Below are 25,521 nucleotides of genomic sequence, written 5' to 3'. Positions count from 1 at the left end.
CTCCCTGCATATCTCTGTCATATTGGAGTAAGGGCTCACCCTACTCCAGTATGACTTCACCTCCACTAATCATATCTGCAATGACCCTATTTCCAAATAAGGTCACATTCTGAGGTACTGGGAGTTAGGGCTTCAACTTATCTTTTTGAGGGGCACAGTTCAACCCATAACAAAGGGTAAAGTCAAAACTGCCCTTAGTTTTCTAGCTAAGAGTTTATAGGGTGTGACCCCTGGCTAGGTAGGAAACACAAGTGAAAGAGCTAGTTTAGGAAGAAGAGGAATTCAAAATTGTCTAGAGGACATACAGGAAGAGCCGTTTTAGCAGTCAGTTTTATAGGTCTGAAGTTCATCTCTTTAAGATAGAAACAAACTGTTAAGACTTACGGATAGCATGAGTAATTGGCTTCATCTTTTTATTGTTGAGAACATGACACGATGGTTGTTTTATAGCGGCTGTTATTATAGCAAGGTCAGAGATCTCTATCTTGAGGTGGTATTATACTGTCATTCCCACTCATTTTAGAACCAACAGTGAGGAAGGAAGCACTGTTGACCAAAATCACATCATTTTAATAAACACCTTTGTCACTGATGCAACAGCTTGAAAACTGCCAAATTATCTTAAGACTCTATTAATTGTGTTTAAATATAATTTCAATATAAAGGAAAAATAATGGACATTTATAGACTTAGTGGACATTTATAGACTGTTAGACATTTAAACATCCTCAGTTTGGAACAATGTATCCCCTTTTAAAAATACTTCTTCTCAGTGTGTTACCATTTGTAAGTACAGTTAACATCTTTATTATGTGATAAACAAAGTAAATAGTAGTTTACTATTGTCAATATTAATTTCATACTTTTAAGAATGGTTTCAATTTCAAATACTTCAAGTATGTGATTTAGAAAAATATAGTCACACAACTATACTCCTTCTGTGCATTTCATTAACTTTAGTACATTCTATTCTCTATTAACTTGAAATGGTTCAAAATATATTTGCCCAGAGCTCTAAAACTATCTCAAATTCCTGATTGCATTTTTCTCTCAATGCAGGAAGTTTTGCTGGAGTTGCTAGAACAATGTGTGGATGGCTTATGGAAAGCAGAACGTTATGAAGTAATTTCTGAAATTTCCAAGTTGATCATTCCAATTTATGAGAAACGTCGAGAATTCGAGGTAGGTAATTTAAACATTTGCATCACTGGCCTATATGTTTTATTTTGGTCTTAAGTTACTATCCTTAAAAAATGCTAGGAGGCCCTAAAATTACAATCCTACCTCATATTCACATAAATTTTCCAGATGAAATTAAGGACCAAACATTTGATATAAATTGAAATTTACATTATACCAGTGGTTCGCAAAACATTTTTATCTAGCAATCTCTCCTCCTCCACTCATGGCAGAAAACAATCAATGTTGTCTTCACTAAACCTTCACTAAAAAAAGCTGTTGGATTTCCATGTAGCCCAGGAAGAGTGATAGGCATGATTCTATTCTTTGCAATTTGACGGTGAGACTAAAGGTGCTGGCAGATGACAGTAGGGGAGATAATAGTAATAGTAATAACCCTATTGTGAGGAGTTTTTCCAATTTAGTCTGCCAGATAAAGCTGTGGATAAAGGGTAGTTAATAAAGAATAGTAGTATAATGAGCAGCTGTTGCCACCAGCACTGAACAGGATTTTTTTTTTTTTTTTTTTTTTGCGGTACGCGGGCCTCTCACTGTTGTGGCCTCTCTCGTTGCGGAGCACAGGCTCCGCACGCACAGGCTCAGCGGCCATGGCTCACGGGCCCAGCTGCTCCGCGGCATGCGGGATCTTCCCGGACCGGGGCACGAACCCGCGTCCCCTGCATCGGCAGGCGGACTCTCAACCACTGCGCCACCAGGGAAGCCCAGGAATTTTTTATATTCAAGTCTCTAAGTCCATATCATAATTTTATACCCTTACTATGCTGGGAAGGGATGATTTAGGATTCAAGCCATTTTTTTTTTGAAGCAAAGCAGTTTATCCTTAAATATAGCAAGTAGTCTTTCATTGTTGAAGAAGTTTCCAAGAGAGAAAACATACATTTAATATCATCTGTGTAGTGTTCTAATCTCTGTTCCAAACTGGCTCTGATCAAACTCACCTTTTCTTCCTAGGTTCTGGGTCTTTCTCTCTTTGCCGTGCTTTTGGTGTGTATGGGGCATGCCTGAAAAATCATAGCGGAGTTCAAGTGATTATATTAAAAAGCAAGAGTTAAATAATTAAATCTAAGTCATACAGATGACAAAGAATAGCCTATGAGACACGACAAGAATTGGCATTGAGCTTTCTTTCAAAGCATTACATCCTAAGAACCTTTGTAAACGTTTCAAAATACCCACTCTCTTACTCTTAGGTTGAAGATCAGGTTATTAGAAACCCAGGGAACATTTTGCTACTCAATTGACTAATAGGGAAAAAAGAAAAATAGATCTTCCCTACACATTAAAGGAAGCAACATGTTCTATAGGGGAACTACTCCTATTCCCTCGTAGGGGTGCAAGGGTCTGTATAGATCCCTTAGTGTTCTGCATGACATGAAGTAATTTTTCAGTGTATCTTTATGGGATGGGCTGAAAAGTGTCAGAGGTGGCAGCCATAAAGGTAAGGAAAACTTCCCTCAAATTGAGCTCAACTGCAGAAAATAATATAGGAAGAATTTTAGACAAAGAATGTCTGCTTCTGTGGTCCCCTTTGTTTACTGAAGTGAAATTCACTAACATACAATTGACCATATTCTGGTGTGCAATTCAGTGGCATTTAGTGCGTTCTTAACGTTACGCTCTCACCACCTCTCTCTAGTTTCAAAACATTTTTATCACCGCAGAAAAAGACTCCATATCCTTTAGGAATCACTCTCCACCCTATGCCCCACCCTCTGGAAACCACTAACCTGCCTTCCGTCTATGGATTTGCCTGTTCTGGATGTGTCATAAAAACAAATTAATACAACATGTGACTTTTTGTTTCTGGCTTCTTTCACTTAGCATAATATTTAGAGATTCATCCAGGTTGTAGCATGTATCAGAACTTCATTCCTTTTTATGGCTGAATGATATTTCATGGTATGGATATACCACAATTTGTTTATCCATTTGGGTTGTTTCCACATTTTGGCTATCATGAATAGTGCTGTTGTAAACAGTTAGTATAAGTTTCTGTATGGGTATGTTTTCTTTTTTTATATCTAAATTTATTTTATTTGTTTATTTTTTGGCTGCATTGGGTCTTTGTTGCTGCATGCGGGCTTTCTCTAGTTGCGGCGAGCGGGGGCTACTCTTTGTTGCGGTGCGCGGGCTACTCACTGCGGTGGCTTCTCTTGTTGTGGAACATGGGCTCCATGCCTGCGGGCTTCAGTAGTTGTGGCACGTGGGCTCAGTAGTTGTGGCTCGCGGGCTCTAGAGCGCAGGCTCAGTAGTTGTGGCACAGGGGCTTAGTTGCTCCGCGGCATGTGGGATCTTCCCAGACCAGGGCACGAACCCGTGTCCTCCGCATTGGCAGGTGGATTCTTAACCACTACGCCACCAGGGAAGCCCTGGGTGTGTTTTCATTTATCTTGGATATATACCTAAGAGGGGAATTGCAGGGTCATAGGGTAACTCCATTTATAACTTTTGAGTAACCACCAGATTGTTTTCCCTTTTACACTCCCACCAGCAGGGTATACATTCCACATCCTGATCAACACTTATTTTTGGTTTCTTATTACAGCCATCCTAGTGGCTGTGAAGTGGGGTCACATTGTGGTTTTGATTTGTATTTCCTAATGACCAGTGATTTTGAACATCTTTTCATGTCCTTGTTGGCCGTTTATATATATTCTTTGGAGAAATGTCTATTCAAGTCCTTTGCTCACTTTTAAATTAGGTTTTTGTCTTTTTGTTGTTGAATTGTGGGAGTTCTTTATATTTTCTGGATATGAAAACTTATCTGTGGTTTACAAATATTTTCTCCTGTTCTGTAGGTTGTCTTTTCACATTCTTGATAATGTTCTTAGCACAGCGTGCTCCCTTTTTCTGGATGTGTAGAAGAATATATTCTTTGAAAATGTCTGTGAACTTGTATAAAAGGAATCCATCCTCAGGCTTATACTATTATTTTTCTGTCTGCATTTCATTTTCTTCTCCAAAATTGTTCGCATGGATTGTTTATTCTCATCTCTCCACCTAAGAGCTCAAGCAAAGCATTTTGCTTATCTTTCAGTTAAAATAATTCAGACATAAGAAAAAAGTAGTCAATAACACAGTATTTTTAAATTATACACTACCATTGAGATATGAATGAAATGAAACATGGTATTTAGAAATACAGTGTTATTTGACCATTTTAAGCTCTACCCTATGACCTAAAGTTGTTAAGGAGTTTTGTCTAATAATGACCATGGGGGAGGGGAGTGTGAATGACCCCACCAAAACCGTTTTGCAAAGGAAATAGTGTTGCTTTTTTTTTTCCTGTGCATTTATCTTAGACATTTACTAACTAACCAGAAGACAAAGCTGTTTCGTTTATTCTCATTTTTCAGAAACTTACTCAAGTTTATAGAACTCTTCATGGAGCTTACACAAAAATTTTGGAGGTTATGCACACAAAGAAAAGACTTTTAGGCACTTTCTTCAGAGTTGCCTTTTATGGCCAAGTAAGTATACTTTAGTTCATAAAGTTGTTTTCCTTTTTAAACATTCACCTTTGAATGATTACTGTAGCAGCAGTTATTGGTTCTAGGATTCTGTCTAGATAGAGCACCTGTCACAACAGCAGGAAGCCTCGTTTGTAAGTGTAAAGTTCACTTTGGTTCCCATATCTGAATCCACTAGGGCAGAGAACAACATATAAGATTTGAATGTTTCCTTCAGTTTCATTTTTTGTTAAGCTTCTTAAATGTATATTTAATATCTAGCACTGAAAGATTTGCAATAAAAATCAGGTAAGTATGCAGGCGATGAAAAAATCGAGTGTGGAAATTTTCAGGCCAATAATATGCTCACATGACTGTGAGTTTGAAAATTCTCATTTATTTCAGTTAAAATATATGCATGTGACTTTTAGTACTATTATTTAAAATCTATTTCAAATACATTATTGCTAATTATTTAGTAGATTTTCTCTAAGTGCTTTGTTTGCTCATATTATTTATAAATTGTCATATGTTTAACTTTATAATAGTCTTTTTTTGAAGAAGAGGATGGGAAGGAGTACATCTATAAAGAGCCAAAGCTCACCGGCCTCTCGGAGATTTCCCTGAGACTTGTTAAACTTTATGGTGAAAAATTTGGTACAGAGAATGTCAAAATAATTCAGGATTCAGACAAGGTAACATATTTATTGGTTCCAGGTGTGGTACGTTGCTTCTGACTTTTTCCTTTTTTAGCTAGTGGAGGAGAGGCATGGGAAATAGAGCCTTTCCAGATCGTGAAAGAAAGGACAGGGGCTTTGGAATCAGAAAGAAGGATTCAAATCTCCATTCTCTGCCACTTGCTAGCTGTGTGACCATGGGGAAGTTACTTAACCTCTCTGTGCCTCGTTGTTCTCGTTAGTAAAATGAAGTTAATAATAGTGCCTTCCTCATGGAGTTGTTGTACGGATTAAATGAGTTAATATATGGAAAGTGATTAGCGTTCCTGGTATGTAAAAAAGCATTCACTAATAATAATAGAAGCTGGCACGCTCAGTAAAGGTTAGCTATTATTGTGAATGCTGTTGGGCATCATGATTGTCAATTTCATGCTTTATGATTAAAATCATCTTAGGACACACATTTTACTCTAAGATATCCTTAGTTCACTAGTTACATTCGCAGTGATGTAGGTTTAGGAGAGATGCCTTGGGCCTTGATCTAAAGATTATCCATCCCACTAGCCCTGCCAAGGCAAGGATGAGAAAGGTTCCAGCAAGAGAGGCTCTTTCCTAGTAGTGCATAGTTCCCTATAGACAGAATCGCGGGAAGGCACAATAGGAATGCCTGACTGTCCTTAGTTACCATGGGTATGTACAGGATGAGAGCTGACTTTTCAGGTAGGAAGGACCTATACAGTGCAGGATCTGTAGACCCCAGAAACATTTACTGCGTGACTATGATGTGCATGGTGCTACGCAAAGCACTCGATAGCTAACAGGCAGCATTGCCGGAGCGAAAAGCCCGTGGCAATAGTAAAGACACTTCATTTTCTACTATGAAAATGATCTCTTCACTTTGTAAACTTACCTATATATATCTCATGGAGATGATTTTATCTTACACATATGCCTTCGACATTTAAAAATAGACGTGCTGATAGGTTCAAAATTCATGAATATTTGGCAGAACCTCTCTACTTCTGATCCGTTTCACTATTTTGTGTTGTTTTATTGAATTAAGGCAACAGAAAATTTTATCTCCTTATAGCCAGAAAGTTTTAGGCTTGCTGCCATACTACTGATACTATAAATGGAAAGTTAATAGAAAGCCAGGCTTGCAGAATAACATGCGGTTTCCTACTTTCTTCTGCCTCCGAAAACCTGGCCAACAAGCACTAATGACAAAACACCATCAGGCAGCTGGATTCCTGACATGATTTTTATGCACAATATTTTAGTCATTCTTCATAGGCAACAGATATAATAAGCAGTTGCTACTTTTAAAATCCTTATTTCTTTCTTAATGTGTGAAATTGAAAATTAAAAACACTCTTACTTGCCAAAGAACAAAATCTGCTTAAGGGCACAAACAATGTGAAAAACAGTTGGGCAGTATTTTCGAGTATTTTAAATGTATCTTTCCTTGGACCCAATAATTTCACATTTAACATTTTATCTTGTAGATAGATATACACACATAAAGATGTATGTTTAAAGGTGTTTATTGCTGCAAAGTTTATATAACAAAAACCTGGAAACAATCTAATATCCACATGGTTAAGGAAGTGGTACTACCCCCATATAATGGATATAGTATCCTAAGCATTAAAAAACTGATGAGTATCGATATACCTATCAAGGTATATTATTGAGAGAAAAAAGGTGAGGCACAGAACATTATGGATAGGATGATTACATTTGTGAAAATTGATATTCACATATACTCACTTGTTTATGCTTAGGAAATTTCTGGAATGATACATACAAAATTGTTAACCATGGTTATCCCTGAGGAGAGAGACTAGAGTCTTATGTGGGAAGAAAGACTTTTTTTTACTTTTCATATATACCCTCATGTACTGTTTGAATGTTTACCATATACATAGTTTATTTTATAAGGTCAAAATCAGTCTTGACCTCTCTTTTATTTTCCTTCTATGTCTTGTCTTAGCCAGATAATTAACCTCACCTGAGTTTCTCTGGAGAAATCTAGCTTTTTAATGGGAAAGAAAAGAAAGGATTTCTAGATTTAGGCTTTTAGATTTTTATGTAATAACAAGTAGAATGGGTTTGGAGAAGTTTTAAAAGTTGCTAAGAAACTTTCCCTTGTCTATGGTCCTGTATATGTAGAAGGAAAAAAAAAAGGATGTAGGGACTGTTTCTTGGGAGGTTTTTGTTGTTTTTTTGGTTTGTTTCGATTTTTCCTAAGCTAAACACAAAAAGGCCTGACTATGATAAATTGCAAGGATATTGACAGCGCCACCAACACCCAAGGCACAAGTCAAATTTAGTTGGGAGAACACTGAAAGAAGAGGGCCCTGGGAATCAGCTGGAGTTAATGGAGACACTGCAGCATAGCTTCTTAACATGGAATTTAGACTCTTTATGAAATGGTCTGTAACTATTATAATTTTATATCTCTGAGATAGAACCATTCTCCTTTCCTGTGGTCCCCTTCCTCCATAGAATAGGCTTAGTGCGATCAAGAGTACCCACTCTTACAATGTCAAATACTGCTTGTGGATGTACGAATTGTCATCTTTTCTGTAGGGTAGTTGGGTAGTATGTATCAAAATTCCCAAAACCATGTAAATCTTTTAACTAAGCAACTTCTCATCTAAAAATTTTTCCTAAGGAATAAATCAGAAGAAAATATACACAGTTTTAAATACAAGGATGTTCATTGGAGCATTATTTATAATAGCAAAATGTTGGAAAACAACCTGAGTCTATTAATGAGGGACTGATCTAATAAATCATGTTTATCCATATCCATCCATTAAAAGTCATGTCAATGACTATAATATAGGACTGTGATAACTATCTTTTTTATTGTGGTAAAATACACATAACATTTATATGTTAACCATTTTTAAGTGTACGATTCAGTGGTGCTTCCAACACCATGTTGGGTAGAAGTGGTGAAATGGGCATCCTTGCCTTGTTCCTCATCTTAGAGGAAAAGCTTTCAGCCTTTCACCATTGAATGTGATGTTTGCTATAGGTTTTTCACAGTGGCCCTTGATCAGATTGTAGACATTTCCTTCTATTCCTACTTTATTGAGTGTTTTTATTACGAAAGCGTGTTGAATTTTGTCAAATGCTTTTTCTGCGTCGATTGAGATGATCATGTGGGTTTTTTTCCCCCTTCATTCTGTTAATGCAGTGTATCAATATTACATTGATCAATTTTCATATGTTGAACCATCCTTGCATTCCAGGAATAAATCCCACTTGGTCATCATGTACAGTCCTTTTAATATGCTGCTAAATTCAGTTTGCTAGTATTCTTTTGAGAGCTTTTGCATCAGTGTTCATAAGGGATATTGGTCTGTAGTCTTCTTGTGCTGTCTTTGTCTGGCTTTGGTAATCAGAGTATTGCTGACCTCATAGAATAAGTTAGGGAGTGTTTCTTTCTCTTCACTGTTTTGGAAAATTTTGAGAACACTTGGTGTTAGTTCTCCTTTAAATATTTGAGAGACTTCACCAGTGAAGATACCAAGTCCAGAGCTTCTCTCTGTCAGGAGATTTTTTATTACTGATTGAGTTTCCTTACTAAAGATCTGTTCAGATTTCCCTATTTCTTCATGGTTTAGTCTTGGTAGGCTTTGTGTTTCTAGGAATTTGTTCATTTCACATTTCATCTAGGTGTTCTAATTTGTTGGCATATACTCGCTCATAGTACTCTCTTATAATCCTTCTTATTTCTGTAGGATTGGTAGTAATGTCCTCATTTTCATTTCTGATTTTAGTAATTTGAGTGTTCTCTCTTTTTTTCTGTTCTATTTCGTTAAAGGGTTGTCAATCTTGTTGATCTTTTCAAAGAGCCAACTTTTGGTTTCATCGATTTTCTGTGTTATTTTTCTATTCTCTATTTCATTTATCTGTGCTCTAGTCTTTATTATTTCCTTCCTTCTGCTAGCTTTGAGTTTAGTTGTTCTTCTCTTTCTAGTTCCTTAAGTTGTAAAATTAGGTTGTTGATTTGAGACCTTTCCTGTTTTTTAATGTGAAATGTTAGAGCTATAAATTCCCCCTCCCACCCCGTAGCACTGCTTTTGCTGTGTCCCATAAGTTTGGGTATGTTGTGATTTCATTTTCATTAATACCTAAGTATTTTCTAATTTCCCTTGTGATTTCTTCTTCGATCCATTGATTTCTTCAAAGAATATGTTGTTTAATTTCCACCAATTTGTGAAGTTTCCAATTTTACTTCTGTTACTGAGTTCTAACTTCAGCCCATTGTGTTCAGAGAAGATACTTTGTATGATATCTGTCTTTATAAACCTATCGAGACTTATTTGTGGCTTAACATATAGTCTATCCTGGAAAATGCCCCATGTGCACTTGAGAAGAATGTGTATTCTGTTGTTGGGTAGAGTTTTCTATATATGTCTGTTAGGTCTAGTTAGATCATTGTGTTATTCAAGTCATCTATTTCCTTACTTACCTTCTGCATGGGTGTTCTATCCAGTAATAAGAGTGAGCTATTAAAGTCTCCAACTATTATTGTAGAACTATTTATTATTTCTCCCTTCAGGTCTATCGATTTTTGCGTCATATATTTTGATGATCTGTTATTAGGTGTGTAGATGTTTATAATTGTTTTATCTTCTTGCTGTATTGAACCTTTTATCAATATATAACGTCCTCCTTTGTCTCTTGTAACCTTTTTAAATTTAAAGTCTATTTTTTCCAATATTAGTATCTTTACCCCTGCTCTCTTTTGATTACTATTTGGATGGGATATCTTTTTCCATTCTTTCACATTCAGCCTTTGTGTGTCTTTGGAGCTAAAGTGAGTCTCTTATAGACAGCATATAGTTGGATCATGTTTGGTTTTTTTTATTCCATTCTCCCAATCTCTGTCTTTTGTTTACAGAAGTTAACCCATTTATATTTAAATTAATTACTAATTATTAAGGAGGGACTTTACTGCTGTCATTCTGCTCTGTTTTCTATGTGTCTCATAGCTTTTTTGTCTCTCATTTCCTGCATTAATATCTTCTTTTGTGTTCAGTTGATTTTTTTGGCAGTGGTTTTTGTTTTAGTTTTTAAATCACATCCTCTCTCTCTTTCTAAATTTTATTTATTTTTGGCTGCGTTGGGTCTTCATTGCTGTACACGGGCTTTTCTCTAGTTGCGGTGTGCGGGCTTTCCTTGCAGTGGCTTCTCTTGTTGCGGAGCATGGGCTCTAGGCACACGGGCTTCAGTAGTTGCAGCACACGGGCTTAGTATTTGTGGCATGTGGGCTGTAGGGCACACAGGCTTCAGTAGTTGTGGCACGCGGGCCATAGAGTGCAGGCTCAGTAGTTGTGGTGCACATGCTTAGTTGCTCCACAGCATGTGGGATCTTCTTGGACCAGGGCTCGAACCCGTGTTCCCTGCATTGGCAGGTGGATTCTTAACCACCGCGCAACCAGGGAAGTCGTCCCTCTCCCTCACTTTTAAGGACAGTTTTGCCAGATACAGGATTCTTGGTTGATAGATTTTTTTTTTCCTTTGGCACTTTGAATATCAGTCCACTGCCTTCTGGCCTCCAAAGTTTCTGATGAGAAATCTGATAATCTTATTGAGGATCCCTTGTGTGTGACAAGTCATTCATCTCTTGCTTCTTTCAAAATTCTCTTTGGCTTTTGACATTCTGATTTTAATATGTCTCAGTGTGGGTCTCTTTGAGTTACCCTTCTTGGAGTTTGTTGAGCTTCCTGTCTTTCATCAGATTTGGGAAGTTTTCACCCATTATTTCTTCAGATATTCTCTCTGTCCTTTTCTCTGTCTTTTCTCCTTCAAGGACTCCCACAATGGGTATGTCCGTCTGCTGGATGATGTTCCACGGGTTCCTTAAGGCTCTGTCGCTCTTCTTCAGTTTTTTTTTCCTTTGTGTTACTCTGATTGATAATTTCCATTGTCCTATCTTCAAGTTTACTGACTATTACTTCTGCCTGCTGAAATTTGCCTTTGAATCCCTCTGGTGAATTTTCATTTCAGTTATTATGTTTTTCAGCTCTGAAAAAAATTTTTGGTTTCTTTTTAGAGTTTCTACCTCTTTATTGATATTGACATTTTGTTCATACATCATTTTCTTGACTTTTTCCGTAACTTCCTTTAGTTCTTTTAGCATGAAGACTGTTGTTTTAAAGTCTTTTTCTAGGAGATCTGCTGCCAGGTCTTTTTCAGGGACAGTTTCTATTGGTTTATTTTTCTCGTTTGAATGGGCCATACTCTCCTGTTTCTTTGTATGCCTTGTGATTCTTTTTTTGTTGAAAACTGGACATTTGAATTTGATAACATGATCACTCTGGAAATCAGATTCTCTCTCTGTCCCAGAGTTTGCTGGGTTTTGGTTTTGTTTTTAATTGTTGTAAGCTGTCTCTGTGCCAGGGATAAGCCTGAGGTGTAAACCTGGGGACTTATCAGGTCTTTCCTTAGCCTGTGCCTTCCCCTGAGCATGTGCAGTGACTTTCTAGTTTCCTTCATATATGCAGTTGCTTTGGAACGCCCTAGTCTCCAGTGTCTGGCTCCCAAGAGGGGAAAGAGAGGAAAATGAAGGGAGGAGGGGGAGAAAAGTTACCGGTCCTTTAAATACCCTGGAAGTCACTTCAGCCAGAGGGGGAGGGCCTTGCAACAATGGGAAGAGGTGCTACAGTAATGGCCTGCAGCCTCTTTGACTGCCCCCCTGTGATCAGAAGCAGCAATCAGATCCCCAGTATTTGGAAGACAGGGTCCATCTTGTTCATCCTGACTCCCGCAAGCTGTCCAAGAACATGTGCACCGCTGCCTGCCATGGTACTTGAGGGGTGAGGTGCAGATAGCGGCCATTGTGCCAAGAGCTAAAATAGACCAAAATCAAAATTAAGGTAATTTCCTGTCCAGGTCCTCCCCTGGAAGTTGCAAGTCTTCAATAGACTCCAGAGTTCCAAAATATTTACATCGGATAGATTCTGCCAGTGTAACTGTTGTCCCTCTAGGAAGATAGATTTCTGGTGCTCTGCCATCTTCTCCGAATCCTCTCTATAATATATATTTTATAGAGGTGGAATTCAGATGTGCGGTTAAGCCACTTTAATATATTTTTAGGAAATCAGATTATAAAACAATGTTCAGCATGATCTCAGGTTCGTAAATACATGTGCATAGAAAAGAGATTGGAAGGAAATATATGAAAATGTGAATAATGGTCATTGCTGAGTGGTAGCATTACAGTTTCTATCTTCTGCCTACGTTTCTGTAATCTCCAAATACGTTTCTGTAACTTCTTAATAATCAGAAGGAAACAATCCTTGAAAAAAGAGCGAAGACCTCTTCCAGGTGTGTATTCAACTCACAGTGTATTCAGCGACAATGGTCCTCAGTTGATTTCAGAGGAGTTCGTAGCTTACCTGTACCCCCTTTTCCTATATATTGAATAAAAAACAAAACTTTCTTACCTTACAGGTAAATGTCAAAGAGCTTGATCCCAAATATGCTCATATCCAAGTCACTTATGTGAAGCCCTACTTTGATGACAAAGAACTCACAGAAAGAAAAACTGAGTTTGAAAGAAACCATAATATCAACAGATTTGTTTTTGAGGCTCCTTATACATTATCAGGCAAAAAGCAAGGCTGTATAGAAGAACAGTGCAAACGCCGTACGATCTTGACTAGTAAGTGGGACTTGGCATAACTTCTTTGTTTGACATGGTCATTTTTTGATGCACACAAGCAGCAGCTGGTCAGCAGGAAAATGTAACTGAAATTTTAATCATTCATTGTTCTGCTGTTCAGTCACTAGCTTGCACAAACATGGCTACGTTATAAACCATTGGTTTCCCGTATGTAATTCATGATTGCTCTGAGTCATCTCATAAAGAGAATTTCTCCCTCAATCCTGAAGTAATAAGGCGCCTATCTGGTCCCTAAGGTATTTTCCAGACAAAGCATGGGGAGAATTAAGCACAATAGATTTTTTTCTTTAATTTGCCTGTTTGATTTACTATCTTAAAAACTCATTTGTTCAACCTTAACATTTAATAGCTTCAAACTCGTTTCCATATGTGAAGAAGAGGATCCCTATAAACTATGAACAGCAGATTAATTTAAAGCCAATTGATGTTGCTACTGATGAAATAAAAGATAAAACTGCAGAGCTGCAGAAGCTTTGCTCTTCTGCTGACGTGGACATGATTCAGCTCCAACTTAAATTGCAGGGCTGTGTTTCAGTGCAGGTATGTTGGTTGCTAAACATGTATTAAATGTATCTTGACGTTCCTCTTGCTTTCATAAGGGCAAAGAGCAAGCATTAATTGTAATTGTCTGTTATACTCTTACTGAGTGCAAAAACCTGTACATTTTTGATTAAGTTAATAAAGAAATTATGTTCAATTTCCATAAATTTTGTGTTATGTCAGAGAACTTTAACATAAATCCCTCTGACTATAGCCAAGCCCTATATTTACATATCAGAAATCATTAACTAACTTATTAGAATATTACCTTTGCAGATGATTTGCTTTAGTTAATCTTTTTCAAATAAATTTATAGTAAGAATAGTAAATATGTTTCTCAGATGTGGATTTTTAACATACTGGTTTTCTTTAAAAAGAGAATTGTAAAAATTACGTTTTGGTTGTATTCTAACAGCTCTCTCATTTTTCTCCTTTTGTAATTTAGGTAAATGCAGGTCCGTTAGCATATGCAAGGGCTTTCTTAAATGACAGTCAAGCTAGCAAGTATCCACCTAAGAAAGTAAATGAGTTGAAAGACATGTTTAGGTAAGTGCTTTGTAGTTTTCAGATTATTCTTCTATTCTTTTACTCCATTTTCTTCTTAAAAGAAACCAAAATATTCACCAAATAATGTCCCTCCAAAAAAGGACATTCTCTGTTCTCTTTCACAACATTTAAGTGACCTTCTAATGGTACTTTAAGTAGTAAGGAAATGTGTGATTTCTTTCTTGCTGCAGAACTTTAACAATGTCCTAGTGACCCAAGACATTAAATATGACAAGTTACTGTATTGCTTTGGAGATTGTGACGCAAACACAAGCCTACATTCATTACGTGATGTCCTCCTTTGCCCGACTGACCTTATGTTACAGCTTTTCAGGCCATTTAGGGTAGGAAGGGCTGGAGAAGCTTGCTTCTATCCATGTCCTTAGTTCCACTTGGATTCTTCCAGTCTAGGGCATGTGATGTCTTGTCTGGACTGAGCATCCCTCTAAGCTAGGGCATGTCTGAATGCTCTTGCGTTGGAAAAAAAATCTGTTTCATATAGAAAAAGAGTTTACATTCAGAATAAGAGAGACAGCTGAGTAAATAGGCTAAGGAGAAAGATGATAGCTTATCCGCTCATTTGCTTCAGACTTATAACATTTCCTTTTCCTGTCTCTGTTATCAGCTGTTTCAGGTTACAGAGTAACCAGTAGTCATTCATTCAATAATTATTAATGCCTGGCATGTATGAAAAGATTCTACTAGTTGCTATGACAGGGATACAAAACAAGTGGGCAGTGAGGTACTTTGTCCCCTGAGACTTACCTTTTAATTATGGACATTAAACATAAACACATGAAATCATGGAAAAATGCTTTTATGATAACTCATCAACTCTCTGTCCCAACTCTTACCAGCCCAGGGCAGATACTTCATGCCTATAGCACCCAGCACTGTACTGCGTGCATAGTTAGTACCAAAAAAATATTTTTGAATGAATGACATTATCTACAGATGTAAACTAATGTTAGCACAACTTGAGCTGATAGCATATCAAGTAAATGACTGAGCAAGTAGGCTTCCTAGAGGGTATATGTTTTGAGCTGGATTTTGAAGGAGGTAAGAAAGCAGAAGAGAAAGATGGAAAAGAAAGAAAAAGATATTTCAGACTTAGGAGATGGCATTAGCAAAAGCACAGTGAAAATACAGGATTCTAATCTTCCTTGTAGGCAAGCCGTGGTTAAAGGAAATATTAAATTGTCGGTGAGACTTTCCAGGAATAAACAACAAAAACTTGATCTTTGGGGCCTTCCCTGGTGGCGCAGTGGTTGAGAGTCCGCCTGCCGATGCAGGGGACACGGGTTCGTGCCCCGGTCCGGGAGGATCCCACATGCCGCGGAGCGGCTGGGCCCGTGAGCCATGGCCGCCGAGCCTGGGCGTCCGGAGCCTGTGCTCCGCAGCGGGAGAGGCCGCAGCAGTGAGAGGCCTGCGTACCGCAAAAAAAAAAAAAAAAAAACTTTATCTTTGATCTTCATCCACAGGAAGTTCATCCAAGCATGCAGCATTGCACTGGAACTAAACGAGCGGCTAATTAAAGAGGATCAGATCGAGTACCATGAAGGGCTAAAGTCAAATTTCAGAGACATGGTAAAAGAATTGTCTGACATTATTCACGAGCAGGCAAGTATTAGGGTGGTTGAAAACGAAAACGTGATCCGGGGTCCGTCAAGAGTTACTTAACAAATCTATTAGTTTGAAATGTGTTACCTTGAAATTAGTATGTTATTTTAGAATTTGCTCATATCTTCTTTAATCATTTAAATGATGTAATACAAATGAAATTGGAAGCGATTACTGACAGTTGCTTTAGCAGGTGCTTCAGATAATAAATCATTTGGTTCTTTGTGCCACAGAGCCATTAGAAGCGAGTAGCTGAGCGAGTCTGAGTTGATCTACTATGAACATGGATAAGAATCTCTCAAGAAGGGTCCTAGAGAAGTGAAATGATCGGCTCAGTAGCCAAATCCCTAAATGAATACTCCTGTCTTAGCTGTAAGAAACTAGATACAGGTGGCCCTCCCTGTCTGCAGGTTACACATTCACGGATTCAACCAACTGCAGATCGAAAGTATTTGAAAAACAAAATTCCAGAAAGTTCCAAAAAGCAGAACTTGAATTTGCTGCACATAGGCAACTATTTACGTAGCATTTACCTTGTATTAGGTATTATAAACAATCTAAAGATGATTTAAGGTATCGGGGAGGGTGTGCATAGGTTATATGCAAATACTGTGCCGTTTTATGTAAGGGGCTTGAGCATCCTCAGATTTTAATATCTGTGCAGGGGGCAGTGGTCCTGGCACTAATCCTCCAAGGTTACCAAGGGACAACTATACCATCATTTAGGTGAGATCCTGAGTGAGTTCCAAAATTCAGGAATCGTCTTAATACTCATACAGCCAGTTCTCTTTTCATAAAACCTAGCATTTTAATTTACGACTGAGTGTTAATGACAATTACAGCTAACTTAGTAGAACACAATCTGAAAAATACAGAGGCAAAGATCTGCTCACCACTTACAGCCAAATTATGTCATGATTAAGTAGTTATGACTTTCATATCCCTACTTACCTAAAACCAGAGTACTCCTGAATTGTCCTGGTAAATGTCATTCCTACACTGGGGTCCTGAAATCTGTGTTTACAACCACTCTAGACGTGGACTGTCACTCAAGTATTTTAATATCTTCAACACAGTTGTAAAAGTCACAGCATGATGGTCTGGTCCCTCAGTGCGTGAGCCTGTTAAGCTTATCATAAAGTCTCCTTAATTTCCTTACTAAGGAAAACAGCCAATAAGATAAATGTTTGCTTCAGAAACTCTTCAAACTCTCAATTTTTTTAAGAAACTAAGGCTCCTTAAAAGAAACAAGGATAACTACAACCCTTTAGAGAACCCGTTCTTAACACTGGTCCCAGAAAGGAGAACCTCATCTGTCCTGGTATCTGCATTTCATTGATTGCTTGGCACTCCCCTGTGTGAGACCATCACTCAAAGGGTGTACTTACAAATGGACTTACAAATAGTGGTTAGTTCCCAAAGAACTGCAGTGTAATGATGGGTGAAAGAAGAGATGTTTCGAGGAAAACAAAAGCTAGTTGACTCCAGGCTCTACCTCTCTGAATTTAGCATGTCTGCTTTCTCTTAGAAAGGACTAGGGGAAATTTAGTTACCATTAGCCCAAGGTTGCACTGAGTGACCAGGAGTCTAATTTTCTAACCATGGTCATCTTCTCAGTATGGAGAAGCCAGTCAGCCAGACGTTCATCGTCCCATCTGTTCAATGAGACGAGTCACCCCAGTCTCCTACTCTCCCGTTCTCATGGCTGGGAATTTTGTTGGCCTGAGGAGTCTGGAATCAGTGATCTGTTTCTTCTTTTCGCCATCTTTACTTCCGTTAGCCCACTTAGGAGTGAGTGCAAACTGTTCCAAGGCATACCTTTGCTGCTCAGTTTTCAGAGGCCCATTTTGGCCTCCTTCCCAAAGCAGCCAGGTGATCAGGGCTAGGAAGATAGGGAATCATTCCACTTCCTTTACTGTCTGTATCTCAAGCTCAGCCCCTGAGTACAGTGGGTACTTCACCATCACTGTTCTGGGGTATACTTGAATCAAATAAGACCACATAATTTATTCCTAGAATCTGTCCAGTTTATGGGGTTTTGTTCTCCATAGTCCATAGGAAAAAAACAGCAAAAACTCCTCCTTCACAAAAGATATAAAACAATTACATCATTTTAAGCCAATGTGTATTATATTACAGTTATATAATTTGCATGCAACCGTATGACCTAGCATTGAGCTCTAATTTATTCAACTTGAAAGCAAATCGTTCAATTCACTGCTATTACTGTGATCAAGATATTTAGAGTAGTAGTTTTATAAAGTTATTTTTTCCTGTGTTTAAAAAGAAAAAGTTCAACTGAGTAAATTTTAAAGATCTTGGCTTTATTCGGTGATTCATGAGTCAGGCAGCATCCCATCTAGCAGACAGAAAGGAGCTCCGAAGAGTTTTACAAAATGGAAGACTTTTACAGGTAGAACGAGGCAGGACAAGTTACTCTAGAAAAGAGCTGATTCTTTCAGGCAAGGTCATCTTCCTACGGGGCACAGCAAGGGTCTGTCAGGTGGAGTACCTCACCAGTGCCAACCAGGTAATTCCAGACTGAAAGTAATGCACATACTTTCTTGACTGCTTAAGATTACCTGCCTAGAAAAGGCTGAAACTGCAATTAGGTTAGGTATTAAGTCTCAGGTGACGTGGGCTTAGCGCAAGTGACTCCATTTTGGGCCTCTCATCTCTTTTTTAACACCGTCAAGTGTGGATTTTACAAACCTGCTGTCTTATTTCCCACCTGTCTCTCTCATTTAATTTCCATGAACCATGGCTATTTTGTTTAGTTCTAGGGACCAGTATTTTAGACCTTTGATATTATATATTGATAGCTAACCAAGAAAAATCTTAGTTTCTATTGGTTTATATTTATGCACGCTGTACTGTCATAACGCCTCATATTCAGGTGTGCCTTACTTTGGGCAAATGTTGACTTTATAGTGAATTTTTGTAAGTCAGTATTTCCTATTAGATTCTCATATAAAAGAGAGCCTTTTTTTAGTCATACACTTTGAGACATATTATTTCCCAAAGGAGAACATAATAATACAAAGTAAGATAAAATATAGCTGTGCATTGCAAAGTATCTATGAGCTCCATAAATGATTACTTGACAAAAAGATACGGCCTGGATATCCTTGGCCCTTTTCAATGTAATCTGTTACACTTACTAAAATATAAAGTCCTTTTAAAAACTTCTTCAAGCTTTTGACTTTTTAAAAGGGATGTATATCACCTTAAAACTATTAATTGCAGGTCTTAATTAGATAGAGTTGGTGGTGGCCATTGTAGTTCTGTTTGGTCTGTTTTGTTCATGATGAATGCTCTATTTTCTCGTCATATCTGACAGTTGTGGATAATCAATCATCTCTCAAACCTCTCCTGTGCTTTCAGATTAGTGTCATGAGTTACGATTTTTATAAGTGGACATTTCTCTATTACGGACTTTATATAAGACATGATTTGTAGCAACACAAATGATATGACGCGTTGCTGCCACTGTAAACTAATTTGCAGGCTTAATACTGAAGTTTCAGAGCTAACTTGAGAACCCAGTATTGAAAGCTTGAGACCTAAATTGGGACAGTATAGTAAAGAGGTTGGATGTGATGTGTACGCTATTCTTTTCTTCTATCTAATCCACGCATGAGATCTCTGTTGCTTTTGAGCACACAAAATAGTTAATTTGGGGGACTTCCGTGGCGGTCCAGGGGTTAAGACTTCACCTTCCAACGCAGGGGGTGCGGGTTTGACCCCTGGTCGGGGAGCTAAGATCCCACATGCCTCGCGGCCAAGAAAACAAAACATAAAACAGAAGCAACACTGTAACAAATTCAATGAAGACTTTAAAAATGGTCCATATCAAAAAAAAATCTTTAAAAAAAGTGGATAATTTTTAAAACATCTATACTAATATGTATGTTTATATGTTTATGGGATATAAAATTTATACTTATGAAGTTTATTTCCAAGAAAAGTCTTCTGTATTAATTAGCTTATATAATTATAGTATGTATTTAGAAATGTTCACTTATTTTCTCTTCACTTAATATTATTTCCCAAGTCTCCAGGGAAGGAGCATGGGTATCTGCATGTTTGAAAAGTCCCACAGTGATCCTGAGAACCACTCTTAGAAGATGATCTATAAACTTGTATCCAAGAGTCCACTGTTTAGGACTCTTGTTATGACCATCAGTTAAAAAAATTGTTTTAAAGATTGTATTACCTCTCGCTTTCTGTTGAATTTTGCATTTTACAGCCTTCTGTGTTTCTTAATGAGTAACCAGATCTTTTCTGCTTTTTTGATATGCTGCCTTTGTAATACAGCTTTGAAGACTTGAGTCGGTAATGTTTTTCTTTGCTCTTTCTGCTTTATGTCATTTTAAATAGCTAAGTGTCAGTGATAAATTGAAACATGCCTGCGATTTCATATACACATACTTCTTGGGCAGCGGCTACTTTACCTCATGATAAACATGCAGATTTCTTTCGTTTCAGATCTTACAAGAAGACACAATGCATTCTCCCTGGATGAGCAACACATTACATGTATTTTGTGCGATTAGTGGCACGTCGAGTGACAGAGGTTATGGTTCCCCAAGATACGCTGCTGAGATATGAGGACATGCAGATGTAAAGTGATAACAAGAACGAACCTTCTCAGGAATATTTTGAGCTGTGCAAATGTTAAAATTTAAAGATTTGATATACATGGAGTGTTTTCTTCCTGACACCAAAATTTTCATGCTTTCAAACAGGGTGCTTACATATTTGTAAATATTTAAGCAACTTGAAAGTGCCTGGAAAATTGCACCACTGTGCTTGGTTTGTACTTTTTTAGGTAAATCTATATACTGAGAAGTAGAGCTCAAAAACGTTAATTCGATTTGCTCAACTGTTGCTTAAAATAATAATGGTACTGTGTAAAATTGTATAATGGAACACAATAAAAGGTAAAACTTATTTGTAATTAGAAGTGAAGGAAATAATACTTTGAACTTAGCATTTTTCTTGGCAGGAAGCTAAATTTATTATCATACTAATCCTTGGAGGAAAAAAATTGATAAAATTTCCATAAAACATGGATACTTCCAATTGGGGAGATGATTTGAAATCTTGCCTACCAGTGGTCAAGACTGGGCTAAGGGAAGCAAAAGCATTATTTAAAAAGGAAAATTTCACACAGAAAGGATATATATAGAAATACCAGGGTTCCCGATCCTTCAAGTTTTGATCCAGTGATGCTAGGTACTCCAGTTGGTCTCTCTGACATACAAGACAAGGGATTCCTTTGTGGCATAGGTTTGCCTAGCAAGCAACGTTCGTTGCCAGAGCTTCATCAGCTGAGGCTATCTATAGAGCTAAACAAAACATCTCTGAGATTTGCAGTCAGTGCAACTCCAAAGCTTTAGCAGCAGATTCTGAGGGTAGGGATTTTGTAATGATCATTTACAATGATCATCAGTTTACAAGTTTAACAAGCATTTCGATAGAACTTGATGGTTGCAGCGTTTCTTGGGTGGGTATACGTAAGCACCACAGATTTAGCAGCTGCTAGCTAGGGATTACATCTCTAACTATGAAGAAGCCTCAGACTACCTAAATAATTCAGGAGAAACCAAGATGCGAAGAACTTTTTTAGCTTGAATTATCCATATAATTTTGGCTGCCTTTCATGTAAACTTTAAGTCCTAGACTTATTTTTCTTATGTAGTTTAGCTTATTTTACAGACCAAAAAGAAAAGGGAAAACAGACACTGAAATATATAAATGGGTCGCATGGAGCCTTGGCTTTTTAAATGCTTTGTGATCGAGTAAACCTTAGAGATTATGCACCTGGCTTGGCCATTTTTCTTTACATGTCATTTTTAAGCTTTCAGGGGAGCATGAAATTATTTATGAAATGTTAATTTTGTATTTAATAGGGGATTCAGAAATTTCAGAGGCAGTTTGTAATTCCTTAATATCTTGGGGTAACTGGAGAGTTAGTTTCACCTTTAAAGTGATTATATTTGGCATGTATATGTAAAGAACCGTCACCTAGAGAGAGTGCTGCCTTCTGAGAATGAGGCATCTTGGGGAAACTTCAGTGCTCTTTTGTCAATAACTAGTCCCTGTCATGTCCCCCAGCAAAGTATTGTGCCCTGTGGATAATTTTTTAAAGTATAACAAATGACCCCTGCCCTCAAGGAACTTGCAATCTAGTTGAGGAGGCAAGATAGACACAAAATTAAATAAAACAAGAATTAACAATATAAGACAAGAAAAGTTGTATATGAACATTGACAAATGAAGGACATTGCCCATAGCTCATATCACATTCAAGGAATGAGAGGCCACTGTGAGTTGTAATGTTCAGGGATGGTTTCATGGGCAAAGTAAGCCTTGAACAGGCTTTCAAAGGTGAGAGGGTGTTCTAGGCAGGAGGAACATCATAAGCAAAGGTGCAAAAAGAATTTGCAGAAGTTCAGGGGATGATGAGACCAGTTTTGTTCAGGGGAGTAGTGGAAAGAAAGTTCAGACCTAGATTTTGGAAGGCCTTGAATACCAGGCTAATAGTATTTGGACTTTAGTCAGTAAATATGAGGGAGCCAGTCCAGGTTTTTGAACAGAGAGACTACTTGATTAAATGTTATTTTTAGTTATGAGTCCATAAACCCATAGATGTGAACAAGAATGGAGAAGAAAGGACAAGTACAAGAGGTACTCTGTGGAAAGACTGGACATGACTTATTGATGGCTAAGGAGAAAAGAGGAAAAGTTAAAGAGAATTTTGTGTTCTGTGGCCGGTGAGGTCTCCGGGTCATAGCACAATTTCACTAGATTTTTTTTCACCAACTTTCAGACTGAGGTCAGAAAGCTATATACAGAGAACAAGGTGGGCTAGACTAGAGAAAGCCAGCAAAATGTGTTTTGAAACACTGCATATATTAGGTGTTACTGTTTATATAGTTTAATGATTTCATGAAGTGATTTGGCCTCTACAGATTAATTCACATCAAAGAGTACGTTTCTGCTCTACTGATTATTTTTGCAGTTAAGCTTGAGTCCAATTTCCCCTGGAAGCTCTTGTTTTGATAGTCTTTGACCATATTGTAAAATGTGAATAAAGTCACCATTAGTAGTGTTAGTTTATCACTACAGTGATAACCCGTAGAGAAAGTAAGCAATTCCATGTAGGTTTTCCAAGTAACCAGTGCACCAATGGCATCCTGTCTCTAGATGGGATTGTTATTGTTACCATGTGATTTGACTGCTTATAATAAATACTGTCAACGTCTTTTTAGAAATGAAACAAAGAGCAGCAGTGGTAGCAACAGCCTTGGAACCTTGACCAACGTATCATAGAACTAGAGATGACTCACTGGTTAATTAACAAACTAAATAGGTCAGCATAATAAAAACCCAAGCCTTTGATTATAAATACTGGTTTATCTGAAATGCAGAACCTGAGCAATGTGTTGGAATAATAGGAAATTTCCAAACTCTTGAAAATATTAATAATCAGACACATATCTCAGGCTTGTGATCCACAAAATGGTGGGCTACCTTCAGTCTTGTTCTAACAGTATATACTACTTCAGCTATCAAAACACAGGGGGGAAAAAAAAACCACAGGGGAAAGGAGTAGAGTAAAAGGGGTGGGGAGTGTGGGTTTGTGTAGCAAGGCTATTCCCCTGTCCTGGGATTTGGCCTGTAAGAGTGCTTTGTTCATCTGGTTCCGGTTACAATAATGCTTTTTTTCTAGTCCCAAACCACGTAATGGTTACTCGAAGAAAAGTGTATATGTATGTTTATCCAACTCCTGATTGAACTTGTGACTAAATCCTTCAAAGATTTTGCCTCTGTGTATGGCATCTTAAAACTTTTTCCAACATGCTTTTTTCTCTTCTGTTTTCCTCTTTATTGAGCTGTGGTTCACACACCGTACAATTCACCCATTTGAAATGCACAATTCAAGGGTTTTTAATATATTCAGAGTTGTGCAACCATCACCACAATTAATTTTAGAAATTTTCATCACTCCAAAAAGAAACCGCATACACATTAGCAGTCACTCCCCATTGCCCACCAAGCAGCCCCCAGCCCCTGACAATCAGTAATCAACTTTCTGTATCTATAGATCTGTATTCTGGACATTTCATATAAATAGAATCACACAATATGTGGCCTTCTGTGGAACTGGCTTCTTTCATTTAGCATAATATTCTCAAGGCTCATCCATGTTGTAGCATGTATCAGAATTTCACTCCTTTTTAATGGCTGAATAATATTCCTTTTGTATGGATACACCACATTTAATCTGTTCATCAGTTGATGGACATTTGGGTTATTTTCGCTTTGGGGCTATTATTGATAATGTTGCTATGAACACTCACGTACAAGTTTTTGTGTGGATATGTTTTCATTTGTCTTGGGCATATACCTAGGAGTTGAATTACTGGGTCATATGGTAACTCTACGTTTAGCCTTTTGAAGGACTGCCAGACTGTTTCCCGCAGCAGCTGCACCACTTTACAGTGCCGGCAGCAGTAAATAAGGATTCCAATTTCTCAGTATTCTCAGCAACACTTGTTATTATCTGCCTCTTTGATTATCACCTTCCTGGTGGGTGTGAAGTGGTATCTCATTGGGGTTTTTGTTTGCATTTCCCAAATGGCTAATGAAGTTGATCATTCTTTCATGTGTTTGTTGACTGTTTTTATGTTCTTTGGAGATAAATCTATTCAGATTCTTTACCCATTTTTAAACATTGGTTTGTCTTTTTATTGTTGAGTTGCAAGAGTTCTTTATATGTTCTAGATGCAAGTTCCTTATCAGATATATGATTTCCATATATTTCTGTGGGTTGCCTTTTCACTTTTGTAATGGTGTCCTTTGAAACAAAAGTTTTTAATTTTGATGAAGTCCAATTTATCTCTGTTTTCTTTTGTCGCTCGTGCTTTGATATTGTACCTAAGAAGACATTGCCTAATCCAAGGTCGTGGAGATTTATACCTACATTTTCTTCAAGTTTGGGAGTTTTAACTCTTACTTTTAGGTCTTTGATCCATTTCAAGCTGGGTTTTGTATATGGTGTGAGATAGGGGTTCAAATTCATTCTTTTGCATGTGGCTATCCAATTGTCTTCGTACCATTTGTTGAAAAGACTATTCTCCCCCATTGAATTGTCTTGGCACCCTTTTCAAAAATCTATTGACCATAAATGTACAGGTTCATTCTGGGCTCTCAGTTCTTTTCCACTGATCTATATGTCTGTCCCTATGCCAGTACTGCATTGTCTTGATTACTGTAGCTTTGTAGTAAGTTTTTAAATTGGGAAGTGCAGGTCCTCCCACTTCATTCTTTTTCAAGACTGTTTTGGGTATTCTGGGTCCCTTGCATTTCCATATGAATTGTAGACTCAGATTGTCAATTTTTGCAAAAAAAAAAAAAAAAGTAGCTGGGATTTTGGTAGAATTTGCTGTGAATCTGTAACTTAATTTGGGGAATATTGCCACCTTAACAATATTAAGTGTCCCAATACATGAACGTAGGATGTTTTTCTGTTTGCTTTGGTTGTCTTTAATTTCTTTCAAGAGTATTTTGTGGTTTTCAGTTTAGAAGTCTTACACCTCTTTTGTTAAAGTTATTCCTTAGTATTTTATTCTTTTTAATGCTATTGTAAAGGGAGTTTTTTTTTAATTTCATTTTCCGATTGTTCATTGCTAGTTTATAGAAATACAACTGACTTTCGTATATTGACCTTGTATCCCGAAACCTTGCTGAATGCATTTATTAGCTTTAATAG

At 37.5% G+C, this 25,521-nt stretch overlaps 1 protein-coding gene across 2 annotated transcripts in view; it reads left to right on the top strand.

Annotated features, from left to right (window-relative positions):
* The window catches only part of DOCK11 (dedicator of cytokinesis 11), a 193,665-nt gene extending 169,032 nt beyond the window's left edge, over positions 1-24,633 (top strand). For both annotated transcript variants that reach the window (XM_060291970.1, XM_060291969.1), the window contains 8 exons: positions 1,060-1,182; positions 4,557-4,670; positions 5,198-5,344; positions 12,803-13,013; positions 13,384-13,574; positions 14,020-14,120; positions 15,602-15,740; positions 20,229-24,633. In XM_060291970.1, the coding sequence (XP_060147953.1) occupies positions 1,060-1,182; positions 4,557-4,670; positions 5,198-5,344; positions 12,803-13,013; positions 13,384-13,574; positions 14,020-14,120; positions 15,602-15,740; positions 20,229-20,351 (1,149 nt within the window). In that variant the 3' untranslated portion in view covers positions 20,352-24,633. The remainder of the gene's footprint in view (positions 1-1,059; positions 1,183-4,556; positions 4,671-5,197; positions 5,345-12,802; positions 13,014-13,383; positions 13,575-14,019; positions 14,121-15,601; positions 15,741-20,228) is intronic.
* The last annotated feature ends 888 nt before the right edge of the window (positions 24,634-25,521 follow it).

The sequence above is a fragment of the Globicephala melas genome, chromosome X (genome assembly GCF_963455315.2).
Source record: "Globicephala melas chromosome X, mGloMel1.2, whole genome shotgun sequence".
Lineage (NCBI taxonomy): Eukaryota > Metazoa > Chordata > Mammalia > Artiodactyla > Delphinidae > Globicephala > Globicephala melas.
This window is presented reverse-complemented; position numbering and strand designations above follow the sequence as displayed.